The 16,563-nt window shown below is 45.3% G+C and overlaps 1 protein-coding gene across 1 annotated transcript in view; it reads left to right on the top strand.

Moving 5' to 3' along the window:
• The first annotated feature begins 2,756 nt into the window (after positions 1-2,756).
• LOC145342627 (netrin receptor UNC5C-like) overlaps positions 2,757-16,563 on the top strand; it is a 237,916-nt gene continuing 224,109 nt past the window's right edge. The window contains exon 1 of the mRNA XM_080188206.1: positions 2,757-2,866. Coding sequence (XP_080044332.1) covers positions 2,770-2,866 — 97 coding nt within the window. The 5' untranslated portion in view covers positions 2,757-2,769. The remainder of the gene's footprint in view (positions 2,867-16,563) is intronic.

The raw sequence follows: 16,563 nt of genomic DNA, 5'->3' as shown, positions 1-16,563 counted from the left end.
CAACCCTCCCCCCCCCAATTCTGGACTCACCACAACAGAAAATATCCTTTCCACATCCACCTGATCAATACTGTTCAGCAAATTACATACTTCAGTCAGGTTCCCATCGCTCTTCTAAGCTCCAGTGGAAACAAGACCAGTCAGTCTGACCTTTCCTCATAAGTGGCACAGTGGTTAAGCACTGCTGCCTCACAGTGCCAGGGACCTGGGTTCAATTCCAGCCTCAGATCACTGTCTGTGTGGAGTTTGCATGTTCTCCCCATGTCTGTATGAGTTTCCTCCGGGTGCTCTGGTTTCCTCCCACACTCCAAAGATGTGTGGGTTAGGTGGTTTGGCCATAGTAAATTGTTCCTCAGTGTCAGGGGGATCAGGAGGGTAAAAACGTGGGGTTACGTGGATAGGGCATGGGTGGGGTTGTTGTCGGTGCAAATTCGATGGGCCAAATGGCCTCCTCCTAAAAGTTTCTTTATTAGTGTCGCAAGTCTGCTTTCATTAACACTGCAATGAAGTTACTGTGAAAATCCCCTAGACGCCACACTCTGGTGCCCGTTCGGGTACACTGAAAGAGAATTTAGCACGGACAATGCGCTTAATCAGCACATCTTTCAGACTGTACTTTCTTTCTGTACTGGAGTTTAGAAGAGTGAGAGAGGATCGCATAGAAACTTATGAAATTCTAATAGGGTTTAGATAGGGTAGATTCAGAAAGAACGTTCCCAATAGTGGGGGAGTCCAGAACTCGGCAACATTGTTTGAGGGTAAGGGGTAAACCTTCTCGAACTGAGGTGAACAGAAATTTCTTCACCCAGAGGGTGATAAATGTATGAATTCACTATCACAGAAAGTAGTTGAGGCCAAAATGTTGTCAGATTTTAAGAAATTATATTTCACTCTTGGGACTAAGGGGATCAAGGGATACGGGAGGAAGGGGGAGATCAGGATATCGAATTCGATGAGCAGCCTTGATCAGAATGAATGGCGAAGCAGGCTGAAAGGGTTAAATGGCCTCCTCCTGCTGTTAGTTTCTATGATTCTATGATGGCAACACAGACATTCCAGGCACGGATGGAAGGACTTGCTGAGGAATGTCCTCACAATTCTGTGCGGCACAGTGTTTAGCTCTGCTGCCTCACAGTGCCAGGGACCTGGGTTCAATTCCCAGCTTGGGTCACTGTCAGTGTGGAATGTGCATGTTTTTCCCCATGTCTCCATTCCTGGAGAGTCCAGCCCAGGTTTTGCAGTGTCCGGGTTTCCTCCAGATGCTCTGGTTTCCCCCCACAGGCCAAGGATGTGCAGGTTAGGGGGATTGGCTATGCTAAATTGACCAATAGTATCAGGGGGACTAGCTAGCGTAAATGCATGGGGTTATGGGGGCAGGGCCTGGGTGGGATTGTGGTCAGTGCAGACTTGATGGGTCAAATGGCCTCCTTCTGCACTGTAAGATTATATGATTTGATTTGATTTATTATTGTTACATGTGTTAATGTAAAGTGAAAAGTATTGTTTCTTGTGCGCTGTACAGACAAAACATACCATTCATAGAGAAGGAAAGGAGAGAGTGCAGAATGTAGTGTTACACTCATAGCTAGGGTGCAGAGAAAGATCAACTTAATGCAAGGTAAGTCCGTTTAAAAGTCTGACAGCAGCAGGAAAGAAGCTGTTCTTGAGTTAGTTGATATGTGACGTCAGACTTTTGTATCTTCCTGAAGGAAGAAGGTGGAAGGGAGAATGTCCAAGAATGTGTTGGGGTCCTTGATTATGTTGGCTGCTTTTCCGAGGCAGCGGGAAGTGTAGACGGAGTCAGTGGATGGGAGGCTGGTTTGTGTGATGGATTGGGCTACATTCATGACCCTTTTGTAGTTCCTTGCGGTCTTGGGCAGAGCAGGAGCCCATGCCAAGCTGTGATACAACCAGAAAGAATGCTTTCTATGGTGCGTCTGTAAAAGTTGGCGAGAGTCGTAGCTGATTCTATGAAGACAACACATTCATTATAGGCATGGATCTAGTGGATTGCTGAGGAATGTCCTGACAGTGAACTTGGAGAAGGAAAGCTAAAGGAGAACCACATTCTGCCGGACAGCTCCAGTTCCAGTAGAGTCCAGCCCAGGTTTTGCAGTGTGCAGCAGTTAGGAGTCGGCGAATGCTGAGCATTATTGGATAGCGAACTGTGTCTAAATCAAAGCTGCCTTTCTCTCTCCCTGCTCCCTCTCTCTCAGACACACACACACACACTCCTTCCCTCTAGTGTTTACAACGCGTTCTCTCACAGCCCAGGGTGCAGGAGGCACACAGTCACAGTGCTTGAAGGATGCTCTGATCTCAAGGAGACCGTCTTTGCAGCAAAAGAGTTTTGGACCCCCATCAGACCAGGGGACTGACTTCCGACCTGGATTTTCTCAAGAAAGCTCCCAGCACACAGCCCTCAGCTGCAAAAAAAGAGAATTAAAACACAGAGGATAAACTTTTCTGTTTAAACAAAAAGGATTTTTTTTCCTCCTTCTGTTACTGCTTTGACAAGATTGGCAGGAGAGGAGAGACAAGGAGAGGTATCAGGGGAAGCAGTCCACCTTCCAGCTTGTGCCTGGGACCTGGAGTGGTTTTTTCTAAATCCTTTCTGGTTTCTCTCTCGGTCTGATCCGGAGCCGGGTTACAGGAGAAGAATCCTCTCTCTTTCAAGTTCAGAAGCGAAAGGATCTCGCCGGGAGTCTGCTGTTTTGGGGGTGACACTTTCCCCGCCAGCCCCCCTTCCCTTCCCCCTTTCCCTGAGCCATGGGAGAAAGTCAGTGTGCAGTCAGGGCGCACAACTTGTTCCGTGTGTTACTGCTACCTGCTCTAGCCGCTATTGCCCAGCCTCGCTCTTCAGCAGGTAAGCAAACAGAGGGAGGAGGGACAGGGAGGAGGGAGAGAAGACAGGGCGAGGGAGAGGGAGAGAGAGAGACAGGGAGAGGGAGGAGAGGGGAGAACGGAGAAAGATGGAGAGAAGGAGAGTGGGAGAAACGGAGAGAGAGGGGAGAATGGGAGAGACGGAGAGGGAGAAGGGGGACAGTGAGAAGGGAGAGAGGGACAGACAGGGAAGAAGGGAGAAAGCTGGAGAGAGGGAGAAAAGAAGAGAGATTAAAGGGAAATAGGAGCAGGAAGAGGACTAGAGAACAGGAGGAACAGGGAGAGAAGGAGAGAATGGGGAAGGAAAGGGAACGAGTAGAGAAAAGGAGGGAGAAAGTGAAAAGGAAAAGAGGGAGAAAGTGGAAAAGAGGGAGGAGAGGGAGGGAGTATATGAGAGGAGGAAGATGGTGTGAGTGGGGAAGAAGGAGAGAAAGAGGGGGAGAACGGGGAGAGGGAAAGTAGGGGAGAGGGAGAGTTGGAGAGAGTGGGGAGAGGCTGAAGGGGGTCCCAAGCCATCCATGGGATTAGGCAAGGGGGCGAATCGGGGGATGAAAGATCTGATGCCCCTTCAGTTTAGTTTGATGCAATAGTTATGGGTCGCTGCAGATTTAGGGAGGGAAGGTTGCTGGTAAAAAGGGGGGTTAGATCCAGTTAACATTTAATGACCATTTATCTTTTTAAAAAAAACTGTTTAATTGAACTAAATGCGTTAATGTGGGTGCAGCCGGTGTTAATTTGGCAGAGGAACTGATGTGAAATGTTGTCTTGTTACACACAATGTGATCATGTTGGTGCATTTATTGCGGTGGTGTTGCTTTCTGGAGAAGGGTTCCTGCCTTGTGTTAAACATTCATGTGCCTCGGGCAGTGCAGCCCCCCTTGTCCTGCACTCCGGGAGTTTGCCGGGGTTAAGTGATGACTGAGGGAGAGTGGTGTTACTGTGATCCGGATTCCTTGTAGGGGGGATGTGGAATCTGGGGGCTGGTGGTGGAGGAACTTTGTTTGGAAATATATCTTTTTATTCTCCTGTGTGGACATCAACTTCCCATCTTCAAAACGATCTCCAAAAGCAACTCTTCCCCTTTTCCAAACCATTGATAACACAGTGCAGTGCATTGAAATATATATAATATATACAACCTTTCCCAGTGAATCGATTACTGAAATTGTTTCATTAGTGGAGGGGTTAAATTTTGCTCTGAAGTGTGTCTCTCTGAGCGAATAGAGCTCCGCACGGACCCTGACAAAATTAAAGAGCACATTGTCCCAATGTTGTGAGTGTGTGTGTACGATTTTTGTATGTTGAAAGGTGCTGAACGTAACCTGGAGTTTAGTGGGATGGATAGATTAATGTGAGTCATAGTGAGACAAGAACTTCTCTCTCTCCCCCCACCACCAAAAAAAAATGTGTTGGGCAACAAAACAAAACCAAACTGTTCTCTCCAAGTGCCAGATCAGATGGAGCAAATCTTGGGAGATGTATTGCGGCAAAAAAAAAACAGTCTGGGCTAGTGTGACAAGGTAGGGGGAATATTAACCGCTGCAAAATCCGACAGAAGTCAGTCAGGGTGCCTTTTTCCTCTTTCCCCAATTCACCAAGTCGAATCAAAGGCAGTTGATGAGGCTTTATTCACCAATGGAACATGTCTGTGTGGTACACTCAAGGAGGGGAAGGGATGGCAGATATGACCAACCCCAGGATCAGATTTGAGCCTGCGGAGATGGCGCCGCGAATGAATCAGTACACTCATCTGAGGTTGCTTATCGGGTTTTTATCACCGATCCCGGTTGCTGCGGGGAGTGGGGGTGGGGGTGTGGTGTCTTCTTGTCTGCAGAGTAACGAGGGAATCTTAATCTCTTCCTCCCCCCTCCCCCGTCCCCCCACTATTAAGAGAGCCAGGCACCAGCTGGAGGGGATTGGATGAAGAGTGCGGGGCACTTAGCACATTGTGGAGTGCCTGTCATGCAGACTGCCAGCACTCACTCTCTCTCTGCGTCCTGGGAATGGGAAGGGTTGCAAAGACAAATTAAAGTGGTATACACAGTGCTGGAACCCCAGACCCACATGTAGGCTGACCTCAAGAAATGTTTTAACCCCACCTTCCTCATTAGGGGATTTTCACAGTAACTTCATTGCAGTGTTAGTGTAAGCCTACTTGTGACACCAATGAATAAACTTAAATAAACCCCCCATTGTTTTATTAATTCATCTTGTGTTCATTGTATTGGTGGAAACTCGTTTTTTTGCATTGAATCTGAGCCAGTTGGACCCCCTTGACTTGTGAATCATTGAGAATATCCTTCAGCACCCTCCTTCCCTGGGTATTCCTGTATTGAAAAGCTCTCTGTTTTTTTCCCCCTACCCTTCTCCCTGCGGTTATTTCATATCAGCTTGCTTTACAAAGTTTGAAAACTGTGATACAGCTACACTACACAAAGTACCTCAGAATGTGTGATGCTGTAAGCTTTCACAAGAGAACCACGAGAGATGGGTGACATGGTGGCACAGTGGTTAGCACTGCTGCCTCACAGCACCAAGGAGCCGGGCTCAATTCCAGCTTTGGGTGCTTGTGTGGCGTTTGCACGTTCTCCCCGTGTCTGCATGGGTTTCCTCCGATACTCAAAAGATGTGTGGGTTAGGTGGATTGGCCATGCTAAATTGCTCCTTAGTATCTCTCAAGATGTATAGGTTGTGGGGATTAGTCATGGTGATTTACTCCAGCGTAAATATATAGGGGTAGGGCCTGGGTAAGATGCTCTGTTGGAAGGTCAGTGCAGACTGGATGGGCTGAATGGCCTCCTACGCTGTAGCCATTTTATGATTTGTCATGAATTCCCCTCCAATACAAATGCCCCCAGTGACTATATAACTTGTAGTTTAACAAAATGTGACATTGTTCCTTTTAAATAATAATGTGATGGCATTTACCATTTGTGTTATCCCACTGTTCCAAACTTCATCTTAGTTTACAATAACCCTGCGTAAACCATCTGAAGCATGCTATGGTAATGATGCTGGACTCTTGCTGGAGACGCTCGGGTTAAAGACTGAGTCAGTGATTGAATAACAGTCTTGAAAACTGTGGAAGTGCTCAAAAGTGGTCAATGTACACACAATGTTTCCAATAGTTGGGAAATCTAGTTCCAGAAATATCTTCACCCAGAGAGAACATGTGGAACTCACTACCACAAGGCTCAGTTGAGGTATTATCTGAATGAGTTTAAGAGGAAGCTAGATAAGTGAAAGGGAGAAAGGAAAGGAGGTTACGCTGATTGAGTAAGATGATGATGGGTGAGAGGAGGCTCATGTGGAGTCGAGACAGATGAGGTGAATGGCCTGTTTGTGTGCCACAGATTCAATGTAATGAGTAAATTGTGCTGTACTTTCCCAATGCAGTTTCACAAATTTCTGTTCATTATTTTATGCAGGAGCATTAACATTTAAGACAAGTTATTTCATCATAAGCAAAGTCTTTGCAAATGCAAAGCAGCACAGAATGTGTGTGTGTGTGTGTGTGTGTGTGTGTGTGTGTGTGTGTGTGTATGTGTGTAGGTATGTGTGTGTGTGTTAGTGTGAGGATGTTTGAAGTGTGACTGGTGTGTGATGTACAAGTGGATGTGGCCGGTGTGTTCTGTATGTGTGTATTTGTGGGTGGGTAATTTTGGTGCGCGAATGGGTGTATATGGGTGGGAATATGTTGGTTTATGTGTGGTATATGTTTGCCTTGTATGTATAAGTGTGTGTGAGTGAGTGGGTGTATTTGGTATGTGGTTTGTGTGTATGTTTACATGTGTGTGGGGTTTTATCAGAGTATGTGAATGTATTTATGTATATGAGTGTACCTGAGTGGTTTAGTGGGTAGGTTTAGCTCAGTTGACTGGGCAGCTGGTTCATGATGCAGAATGATGTCAATGGTGAGGGTTCAATTCCCGTACCAGATGAGGTTATTCACGAAGGCCCCACCTTCTTAACCTTGCCCCTTGCCTGAGATGTGGTGATCCTCAGGTTAAATCACCACTGGTCACAACCAACGGTTATCAGTGACTATAGCAACTTTACATGTTTACCTGGGGGGGGGGGGTGTATATTTTTTATATGGGTGAGTGTGTACATTTTGTACATGTGTGTTGTATTTGGGTATGTGTGTGAGTGCCAATGGGTGTGTGTGTTTATGTGCGTGTGTGTGTACGTGTCAATGGGTGGGTGTGTGTGGCTATGTGTGTGTGTATTTTGTTTTATATAGGTATGAGTTAGTTTGTGTAGAGATGTGTGTGTACATTTTGGTAGTGTGTTGTGTGTGTTAGTGTTTGTGTGTATGTGTGTTGGTGGGTGGGTGTGTGTGGGTATGTGTGTTGGCGTATGTGTATGTGAATGGATGACTGTGTGTGTGTGGATGAGTGGGTATGTATGTGTGTGTGTGTGGGTGTGTGTGTTGGTGGGTGGGTGGGTGTGTATCTATTAGGCTTTCATTCTGAGTGTGTGAAGTAGAAAAATTTGCCCAGCCTTGGATTTGCTGAAAAATCATGTCAATAAGACTGTAATGTGGTAATTCCAGACAATGGAGGGACAATTCATTGAATTAAGTTTGAGGTTTCCCAGCACATACTAGTATTTCAATCCCCTTAGCTCCTCCTAATGTAATTAAGTGATGATCTGATCATTTCACCGAGGATTTACAACGTGGAGAAGGATGAAATGACGTCATTCGATTGGAAATATATAAAAAATGTATTTACACATAACAGATATTGGAGCTAAAGGTGAACAAATATTTGCCTTGACTGGCTGTCAGAGCCATCCAGCTCTCATGGTTTGTATATCTGGCATTATGAATGTTGATTTTTTTTTGGAGTGTCTTTTACCATTATTCTTCAATAGACTGGTGCAGTGTAATGTTAGCTTTTGTCTACATGGTTGTTCTAGCCCCAGGGGCAATAATGAACTCTTCATAGAATCAGGCAGCACAGAAGGAGATGATTTGGCTCATTGTACGCATCTCCAGCAGTTCTTTGAATGATTTGCTCTACCTCGTAACTGTTTCCCCATCACCCTGCAAATTCCTCCTTTCCCAGTGTACGTCAATAACGCTCATCGAGCAGGGTTATCTGGCTGTTTCACTCATTGTTTTGACACCTAATCCTGTCATTATGCCATGGAAACACCTTACTTTTGTTTAACAAATGACTGTGTTCTCTTTGCCTCTTGGTGAAGAAGCTCCAACACCTAAAGTTTATTCATTAGTGTCACAAGTAGGCCGACATTAACACCGCAATTAAGTGACTGTGAAAATCCCCTAGTCGCCACACTCCGGCGCATGTTCGGATACACTGAGGGAGAATTTAGCATGGCCAATGCATCGAACCAGTACGTCTTTCAGACTGAGAGGGGAAACCGGAGCACCCGGAGGAAACCTATGCAGACACGGGGAGGACGTGCAAACTCCACACCGACGGTGACCCAAGCTGGGAATTGAACCCTGGCCTGTGGCGCTGTGAGGCAGCAGTGCTAACCGCTCCAGAACAGGTTCTTCCTTTCTGTTGTCAGACTTTTGAATGGACCTACCTTGGCATTAAGTTGATCTTTCTCTACACTTTAACTGTGACTGTGACACTCCATTCTGCACTCTCTCGTTTCCTTCTCTATGAACGGTATGCTTTGTCTGTATAGTGCCCCCGAAACAAGACTTTTCACTGCATGTTAATACATGTGTCAATAATAAATCAAATAAAATCAAATCATTATGCCACCTTGCCTGTATGGCTAACTGTAATGTGGGGTGGCAGTTTACCTAAATAGATCCTTTAACAGCCTGTGCGTGCTGAATAAGGAAGGCATGGGAGATTTTTTTAATTCCACGGTTTATAGCTGTGTTGTGTCCCTTTTTTTTAAATCGTGTTCATGTTTACCAGCTCCTGGATTGATTGTTAAGTTGATGCAGTGAGCCAATTTTAAAATCATTTTCTCTTTTCGACAGTTCATACCGAGGCTCCCAAATGTTGGTATTATCCACATGAGGGAGACTATCACTTTAATTCTGACCACTGAGGTTCTCCGGGGACTTAATCAGGCTAATGATAGTGTCACGGAAGAGAAGGGAGAACCGTCAGAGATTGATGAATCAGAACACTATTGATTATTAAACCCTTAATCAAATAATCATTGTCAGGATCCAAGTTGTACAAAAATGCTGTTAATCCAATCAACTCACTGACAGTAAGTACTGTAGTTAATGGCCTGTGATAATTCAGATCCATAGGCCAGACCTGGTGCGCAGAAAAGCTAAGCAATGGGTCACACTAAATCATTTGTCTGAATTGTAGTAAACCACCCCCCAACCCCCTTCCATTCAAGAGCTGCCACATCTGATGTTTTCACCCCTTCCCTTCGTTGTTAAAATATTCACACGAAAACCCAGACTGCCCCCGCTCACAGCCAAGCGAGAGCAGTCACGTCCAAAAAAGAGCGAAAGTTAATTAAAACTAATTAAAAAGTGGAATGCCAACATCCCCCCCGTGTCTAGCCAATGCTTTCATTCCACCGCGTACAAGCTGTATCAGTGAGTCGTATTATCTCGCTCAGTGTTTGCAGTCCATTAGCCGGGCTCTGTTTAGATAAGAAGTCAGGATATTTCAGTTAAGTGTAATTTAAAACAAACCTTTGTTACAGCTGGGCTGGCCAGAAATGCTTAATCTGTTTTAAGATCGCAGGCTGCCTGACCCTTCTCGCTCAGCTCAAAGCTGGGCAGTTCTGAGCATAGATGCCAGGGCGGGGGTTGGTGCGAAGGGGGTCGGGGTAGGGGTAGGGGGGAAAGACTTGGGAATTAATCTGACCATTCGAAATGGGTGAGTGCAGCACCCCGAGCTTTATCACAGCCAGAGCCCCGCGGTACAAGGCAGGGCAGGAGGTCTCAGTGAGTGGACAATTACACATTACCCCAGAGTACACATCCATAATTGTCACTTTACTTCCCTTTAAGACTGAGACTGCTTTTTATGTTTCTGTGTTTATCCCCCCGTTCCCTATCCTCCCTTGTCACCCTATATCAGCAGCTGAGACTAGAGCACAAGGGCAATTTTACTCTAACTAACTCGCCCATCAAGGAAACTAATGGGATTAAATGCAATGCCATTTGTTCACTATGCCTGTATACCACTCTCGTGATTTGATTTGATTTATTATTGTCACGTGTATTGACATAGAGTGAAAAGTATCATTTCTTGAGCGCTATACAGACAAAGCATACCGTTCATAGAGAAGGAAACATGAAAGTGCAGAATGTAGTGTTACAGTCATAGCTCGGGTGTAGAGAAAGATCAACTTAATGCAAGGTAAGTCCATCCAAAAGTCTGACAGCAGCAGGGAAGAAGCTGTTCTTGAGTCCGTTGGTACGTGATTGCAGACTTTTGTACCTTTTTCCTGGCGGAAGAAGATGGAAGAGAAAATGTCCGGGGTGTGTTGGGGTCCTTAATTACATTGGCTGCTTTGACAAGGCAGCGGGAAGTGTAGACAGAGACAATGGATGGATGGATGGTTTGTGTGATGGACTCGGCTACATTCACGGCCTTTTGTAGTTCCTTGTGGTCTTGGGCAGAGCAGAAGAAATACCAAGATGTGATACAGCCAGAAAGAATGCTTTCTGTGGTATGTCTGTGAGAGTTGGTGAGAGTCGTAGCTGACATGCCAAATTTCCAAATGACTGAACATATATGTAAATTTCAATGGAGCTTAAACATCAAAAAGTGGAAAAGTTTATGGCCCAGAATTAGGCCATTCAACCCATCATGATTTGAATGAAATTGAATTGGTTGCAAGGACCTGTGATAGTTCCTAGCTTGCGTGCCATTTGGTAATAGTGTGACTGATTATTGAAATTATAGAAATGACATATTTGGATCGTGGGGTGGGGGGGAGGTAATATTAATGCAATGGTCCTTTTGAGAAGTGGTGACTATAGGTTGGCAATTTATTGCTAAAACATCAATTTTTTTTAATAGATTGTGACAGTGTGGCATGGTGGCACATTAGTTAATACTGCTGCCTCACAGCACCAGGGACCTGGGTTTTATTCCCAGCTTGGGTCATTGTGCGGAGTCTGCACGTTGTCCCTGTGTCTGTGAGGGTTTCCTTCAGGTGCTCCGGTTTCCTCCCACAGTTCAAAAGATGTGCTGGTTAGGTGCATTGGCCATGCTAAATTCTCCCTCAGTATACCCGAACAGTGTGCTGGCGTGTGGCAACTAGGAGATTTTCACAGTAACTTCATTTCATTGTTAATGTAAGACCATTTGTGACACAAATAGATAAACATTAAGCATCACAATCCCATTGCCTTTTTGTTAATCATAGAATCTTTACAGTGCAGAAGAAGGCACCCTCTCCTTTCCTCTGCACTCTGTCCTTCCCTATGTACAGTATGCTTTGTGTAGCGCACAAGAAACAATACCTTTCATGTATACTAATATTTGACAATAATATATCAAATCAAGTCAAACTGAAGGCCATTCAGCCCATTGAGTCTGCACCAACCCTCTGACAGAGCACCTTACCAAGACCATCTCCCACCCTATCCTCATAACACCATTTATTTGCCCTTAACCTACACATCTTGGGGCACTAAGGGGCAACTTAGCACGGCACATCTTTGGACTGTGGGAGGAAACAGGAGCACCTGGAGGAAACCCACGCAGGCACGATGAGAACATGCAGACTCGGCACAAACAGTGACCCGAGGCCAGAGTAGAACCTGGATCCTGTACACTCCCCAGGCCTTCTTGCAAAGAGGATTAGATTGAGAAATTCACATCCCTTTCAAATAGGGAATTGATACAATTACGGTGTCCCTGATGGAAAGAAGAAAATCGAATGGAATATCAGTGACTTTGTTTTTAATTTGCACGATAAAGGACTGTCCTGGGAGAAAGATTGTGTGTGGAGGGGGCGGGGGGTGGTGGTGGAGGGCTTCATGTTTATATGAATGCAGGTGTATATGAATTTCCCTCTCTCGATGTCTATTGTTATCTATAAATTCCTCCAGGAACTTCCATATCTTGCTTTCCTCACAGGTGAATAAAAATAGGCATCAAGGTTGCGTTTACGGCGTGCTTTTGGGACATCATGAGATTAGGAAAAATAATTTCCTTTGTCTCTTTGTGAGAGAGATGATGAACTATAGCAGGCACGCTCCTCGAGAAATAGAATCAGTTTGGTTTAACTCCCTGTCACCCCTTATCAACCGAAGTTTGACATAAAACATTCAAATCAAATAAATGGAAACAAAAGCCATACCTGCTATTATGCAAGCTGTCAGTAAAAATGAATTGAATGATGTTGAAGGTAAAAACAATGGACAGGTATTTTACAACAGATTTGTAAAAATGACTTGTGAAGTTTAAAAATGAATATGAGTGTCAGATGGCTCTGTCAATTGGGTGTTAGGTTTGTATCCATCAGCCTTCACTGAGCCTTCCGAGGCAGATAAAATGAATGTTTTATCTTGGGATGGAGAGAGGAATCAGGAGAGGGTGCTCATTGTTTGCAGTTTTGTCGCGCTACTTAGCTTCGGTCACTCCTGGCCATTTGATAATGGCAACAAGAATCAGCAGTGCGCCTCGTGGAGGGTGCATGTCTAATGGAGATCCTCTGGTGGAGAGATCAGAGAAGCCCCAGCATTGTTCTCCTCAAAGCAGAAAAAGGCAAGGGTGAGATTTGGTAGAGGCCTTAAACGACAAAGTGGTTGTGTCAGTGAGGAGGAAGCAGCCAGAGGGGAGAAAGGATTGAAGATAATTGACGGGAGATCAAGTGGAGGAGATGAGGAGAGTTCTTTTTTTAACAAGGCAAATGAGAGCTGGCCTAGAAAGGCTGTGGAAGCAGAATGAACACTTTCCAAAGAGAATCGGACGCAAAGTTGAAAATAATAGTCATAGTATCCCTACAGTGCATAAGGAGACCATTCAGCCCATCATGTGCCTGTACCTACTCTCAGACAGAAATTATTACCTGTATCAATTATCCCTGCGTGTTTACTGCACTAATCCCCCTAACCTACATATCTTGAGATGCTAAGGGGCAATTTAGCATGGCCAATGCGCCTAATCAGCGCGCCTTTGCGGTGTGGGAGGAAACTGGAGCACCCAGAGGAAACCCACGCAGACACGGGGAAGAGTGTGCAGACTCCGCACAGACAGTGACCCAAGCTGGGAATGGAACCCGGGTCATTGTGAGGCAGCAATGCTAACCACTGTGCCACCATGCCGCCCTCTCTTGCAAAGTGTCAACGTGCACGATTAGACTCCTGTGATATCAGATGAGTTCCAGTCGCTCAGATATTGAAGTGAAAGTTAGCCAGCGCCTGCCAATTCAAACAGTAATTGTTTCATTGCCATGAATTCTAAATAATTTGCTCTCTCCGTTGGAATCTGCACATTTTATCTCATGCCATTTAGAAACAAACAGCAGTCCACCCAATTGGAACAAACCTGCCTGAAACTGTCAGCACAACCTGCTGATTAAAGCCTTAAACTGACATTTCACTTGAATATTCTTTAACCAAGCTAAACCCCCCCGGTGCGCCGTGCTGTCTCTTGCTGTGTCTGCTCTCCCTCTTAACAATCGGTACCCACCTCTTAACAATCAGCACCCGTTTCAGATGATCACTCACTCCCGCCCAACCTTGCTAAAGATTCTAAAGAAAGATCAGATGCTTTCCTTTCCCATCGTCACCTGATGCAGTCATAAACCTGCAGAATCGCTGTGTCGGTAGTCAAGGAACAAAACGCTGGAGAGGAGACCAACAAAGATTCACCAGCTTAACTCCTGGGATGAGAAGGTTAGTCTTGTGAAGAGAGATTGAGCAGAGTGGACCTACATTTTCTGGAGTTTAGCAGAATGCAAGATAATCTCATTGATACAGATAAATATATACGTTATGCAATACTTAAAGTGCTTGACAGGTAGATGCTGAGTGGCTATTTCCTGGTTGAAGGAATCAGCTGCTTAGGACTGAGGCAAAGAGGAATGTATTCTGTCAGGCTTCTGCAAATCTTTGGCATTCTCCGCTCCAGATGCTCAGTCGATGAATGTATTTGAGACTGAGATCAGCAGATATTTGGGAATGGTGGCGTATGGGAGGGACGTTTCCCGTCCTGTCCACCATGGGAATCGTAGTGGATGGACCATGCACTACATTGACCTCGGGCAGGATTTTCCGGTTTTGGGGCGAGTGCGGCTGGAAAGTCACATCCCTGAGGTTGAGAGGTAATGGATCAGCCATGATCTTTTGACTGGTGGAGAAGGCTCAAGGGGCTTTAAGGCTTAGTCCTATTTCTTAATAATTCTGAGCTCTTGTAAGAGGAAAATAGTGATTCAAAATTTGTGAAGGGTTTAAAATCTTAAACAAAACATAAATCATGTTGATCCACTTTTTGTTTCCTTCAATTAATCAATGTATGAACCGTCGTGTTTGGATCGTGATGGTCTCTTGCTTTCACAGCTTAGCCTTACGCACCGGGTTGGAATCCAGCCATAAATTTATTTCATTTTGTTTTATTCATTCATAGAATATGAGCGTCACTAGTTGGCCAGTCACCCTTGGAGGGCAGTTGAGAGTTAACCACATTGCTGTTGGTCTGGAGTCACGTAGGCCAGACCAAGTAAGGAAGACAAATTTCCTTCCCTAAAGGACATTAATAAACCAGATGGGTTTTTACAACAATTGACAATGGTTTCATGGTCATAGTAGATTCTTAATTCCAGTTGTTTTTTACTGAATTCAAGTTCCACCATCTGCCATGGCGGGATTCGAACCCAGGTCCCCAGAACACTAGTTGAGTTTCTGGACTAATAGTCTAGCGATGATACCACTAAGACATCTAGTTCAAACGTTTCACAATATCAGATTTGAGCTTGGGTCTTGAGAGATGCAGGACTCCTTCTCGTTAAAATACCATGGTGACAGGACATGCGCCTAATGGCCTTTTGCACAATTCCACATGTTTCTGGTTCAGGTGCGTGCAAGCCTGGGCAACGTAAAACCCCTTTCGGGGGAAAAAAAGTGCCCAAATTCCACTTCATCCAATGTAAAGATCTTGGGTAATTCCAGAGTTTGTAGAGATGGAGAGTGAGAGACTGGAGGAGAGATGAGTGAGCAGTTTAAGTGAAAGGATTGTATTTGAGTGTTGTCAGTGAGTGGGTGTGCATCAGTTGTGTGACATCAACAGGTTTCTCCCCTTATATTTCAATCAAATTCTGAGCCTTTTATATATCAATATATTCATAGAATCTGTACAGTGGAGAAGGAGGCCTTTCAGCCTGCACTAACAACAATCCCACCCGGGCCCTATCCCCAAGTACTTATCCTTGTTCCCCTGACACTAAGGCTCGGTCAACCTAACCTGCACATCTTTGGAGTGTGGGAGGAAATCGGAGCACCCGGAGAAAACCCCACGCAGACTGAGGGAGAACGTGTAAACTCCACACAGACAGTGACCGGAGGCCAGCATTGAACCCAGGTCCCTGGCACTGAGACAGCAGTGCTAACCCACTGTGCCACCGTGCCACCCTAATACTTTAGGGAGAAACGTGTATGACTACACCTTGCATTGATATCGTATTTTTAATGTAGTTACATGTCCCAAGATGCTTCACAGGATCTTTATCAGAAATATCCTGATACTGAACCACATGAGGAGATATTTGGCTACTGGAGGAGTGAGGGGTCATTTGGATTTGAAACATTAATTGTGTTTAACGCTGCACAGATGTTGCCAGACTGCAGAGTTTGTCCAGCATTTTCTGACTTTATTTCAGATCTCCAGCATCCACAGTTCTTTTGGATTTTGTGATCATGAGGAGATGATAGGTCAGGGGATCAAAAGTTTGGTCAAAGAGGCAGTTTTTAAGGAGCACCTTTAAAGGGAGAAAGCAAAGTGGGCAATTTAGAGAGCAGATTCCAGAGCTTAGGGTCTGGGCAGCTAAAGGCACTGTCACCAAATGTGGAACAGGGAAGTGTAAGAGGTCAGAAATGGAGAGGTGTTGAGATGGTTGTGAGACCAGAGGAGATTACTGAGAACTTTTTCATTCATTCATGGGATGTGGGCATCGCTGGCTAGACCAGCATTTATTGCCCATTCCTAATTGTCCTTGAGAAAGTTGTAGTGAGCTCCCTTCTGGAACTGTTGCAACCCATGAGGGAGAGAGTAAGATCTTGGAGACATTTGAAAATAAGGGTGAGATTTGCAAACTTGAGTTGATGCTTGACTGGGAGCCAGTGCAGGTCAATGAGAACAAAGATGATGGGAAATGACGATGGCACAGTGGTTAGCACTGCTGCCTCACAGCCCCAAGGACCTGGGTTCAATTCTGGCCTCGGTTCACTGTCTGTGTGGAGTTTGCACTTTCTCCCTGTATCTATGTAGGTTTCCCCCGGGTGCTCCAGTTTCCTCCCACAGTCCAGAGGTGTGCGAGTCAGGTGGATTGGCCATATTAAATTAACCCTAGTGTCAGGGGAATTAGCAGTGTAAATATGAAGGGTTACGGGAATAGGGCCTGGGTAGGATTGCGGTTAGTGCAGACTCGATGGCCCAAATGGTCTCCTGCACTGTAGAGATTCTCTGATTAAACAGTGTGAGTCGGGACGAAGATGACCACAAGTTAAAGGGGGGGTGGAAGCTGGGAGGATATTGGAAT

The sequence above is a fragment of the Carcharhinus amblyrhynchos genome, chromosome 1, assembly GCF_965287045.1.
Source record: "Carcharhinus amblyrhynchos chromosome 1, sCarAmb.v2.hapA, whole genome shotgun sequence".
Classification (NCBI taxonomy): Eukaryota; Metazoa; Chordata; class Chondrichthyes; order Carcharhiniformes; family Carcharhinidae; genus Carcharhinus; species Carcharhinus amblyrhynchos.
Note: the sequence above shows the minus strand (reverse complement) of the source record. Positions and strands in the feature narration are given on the sequence as shown.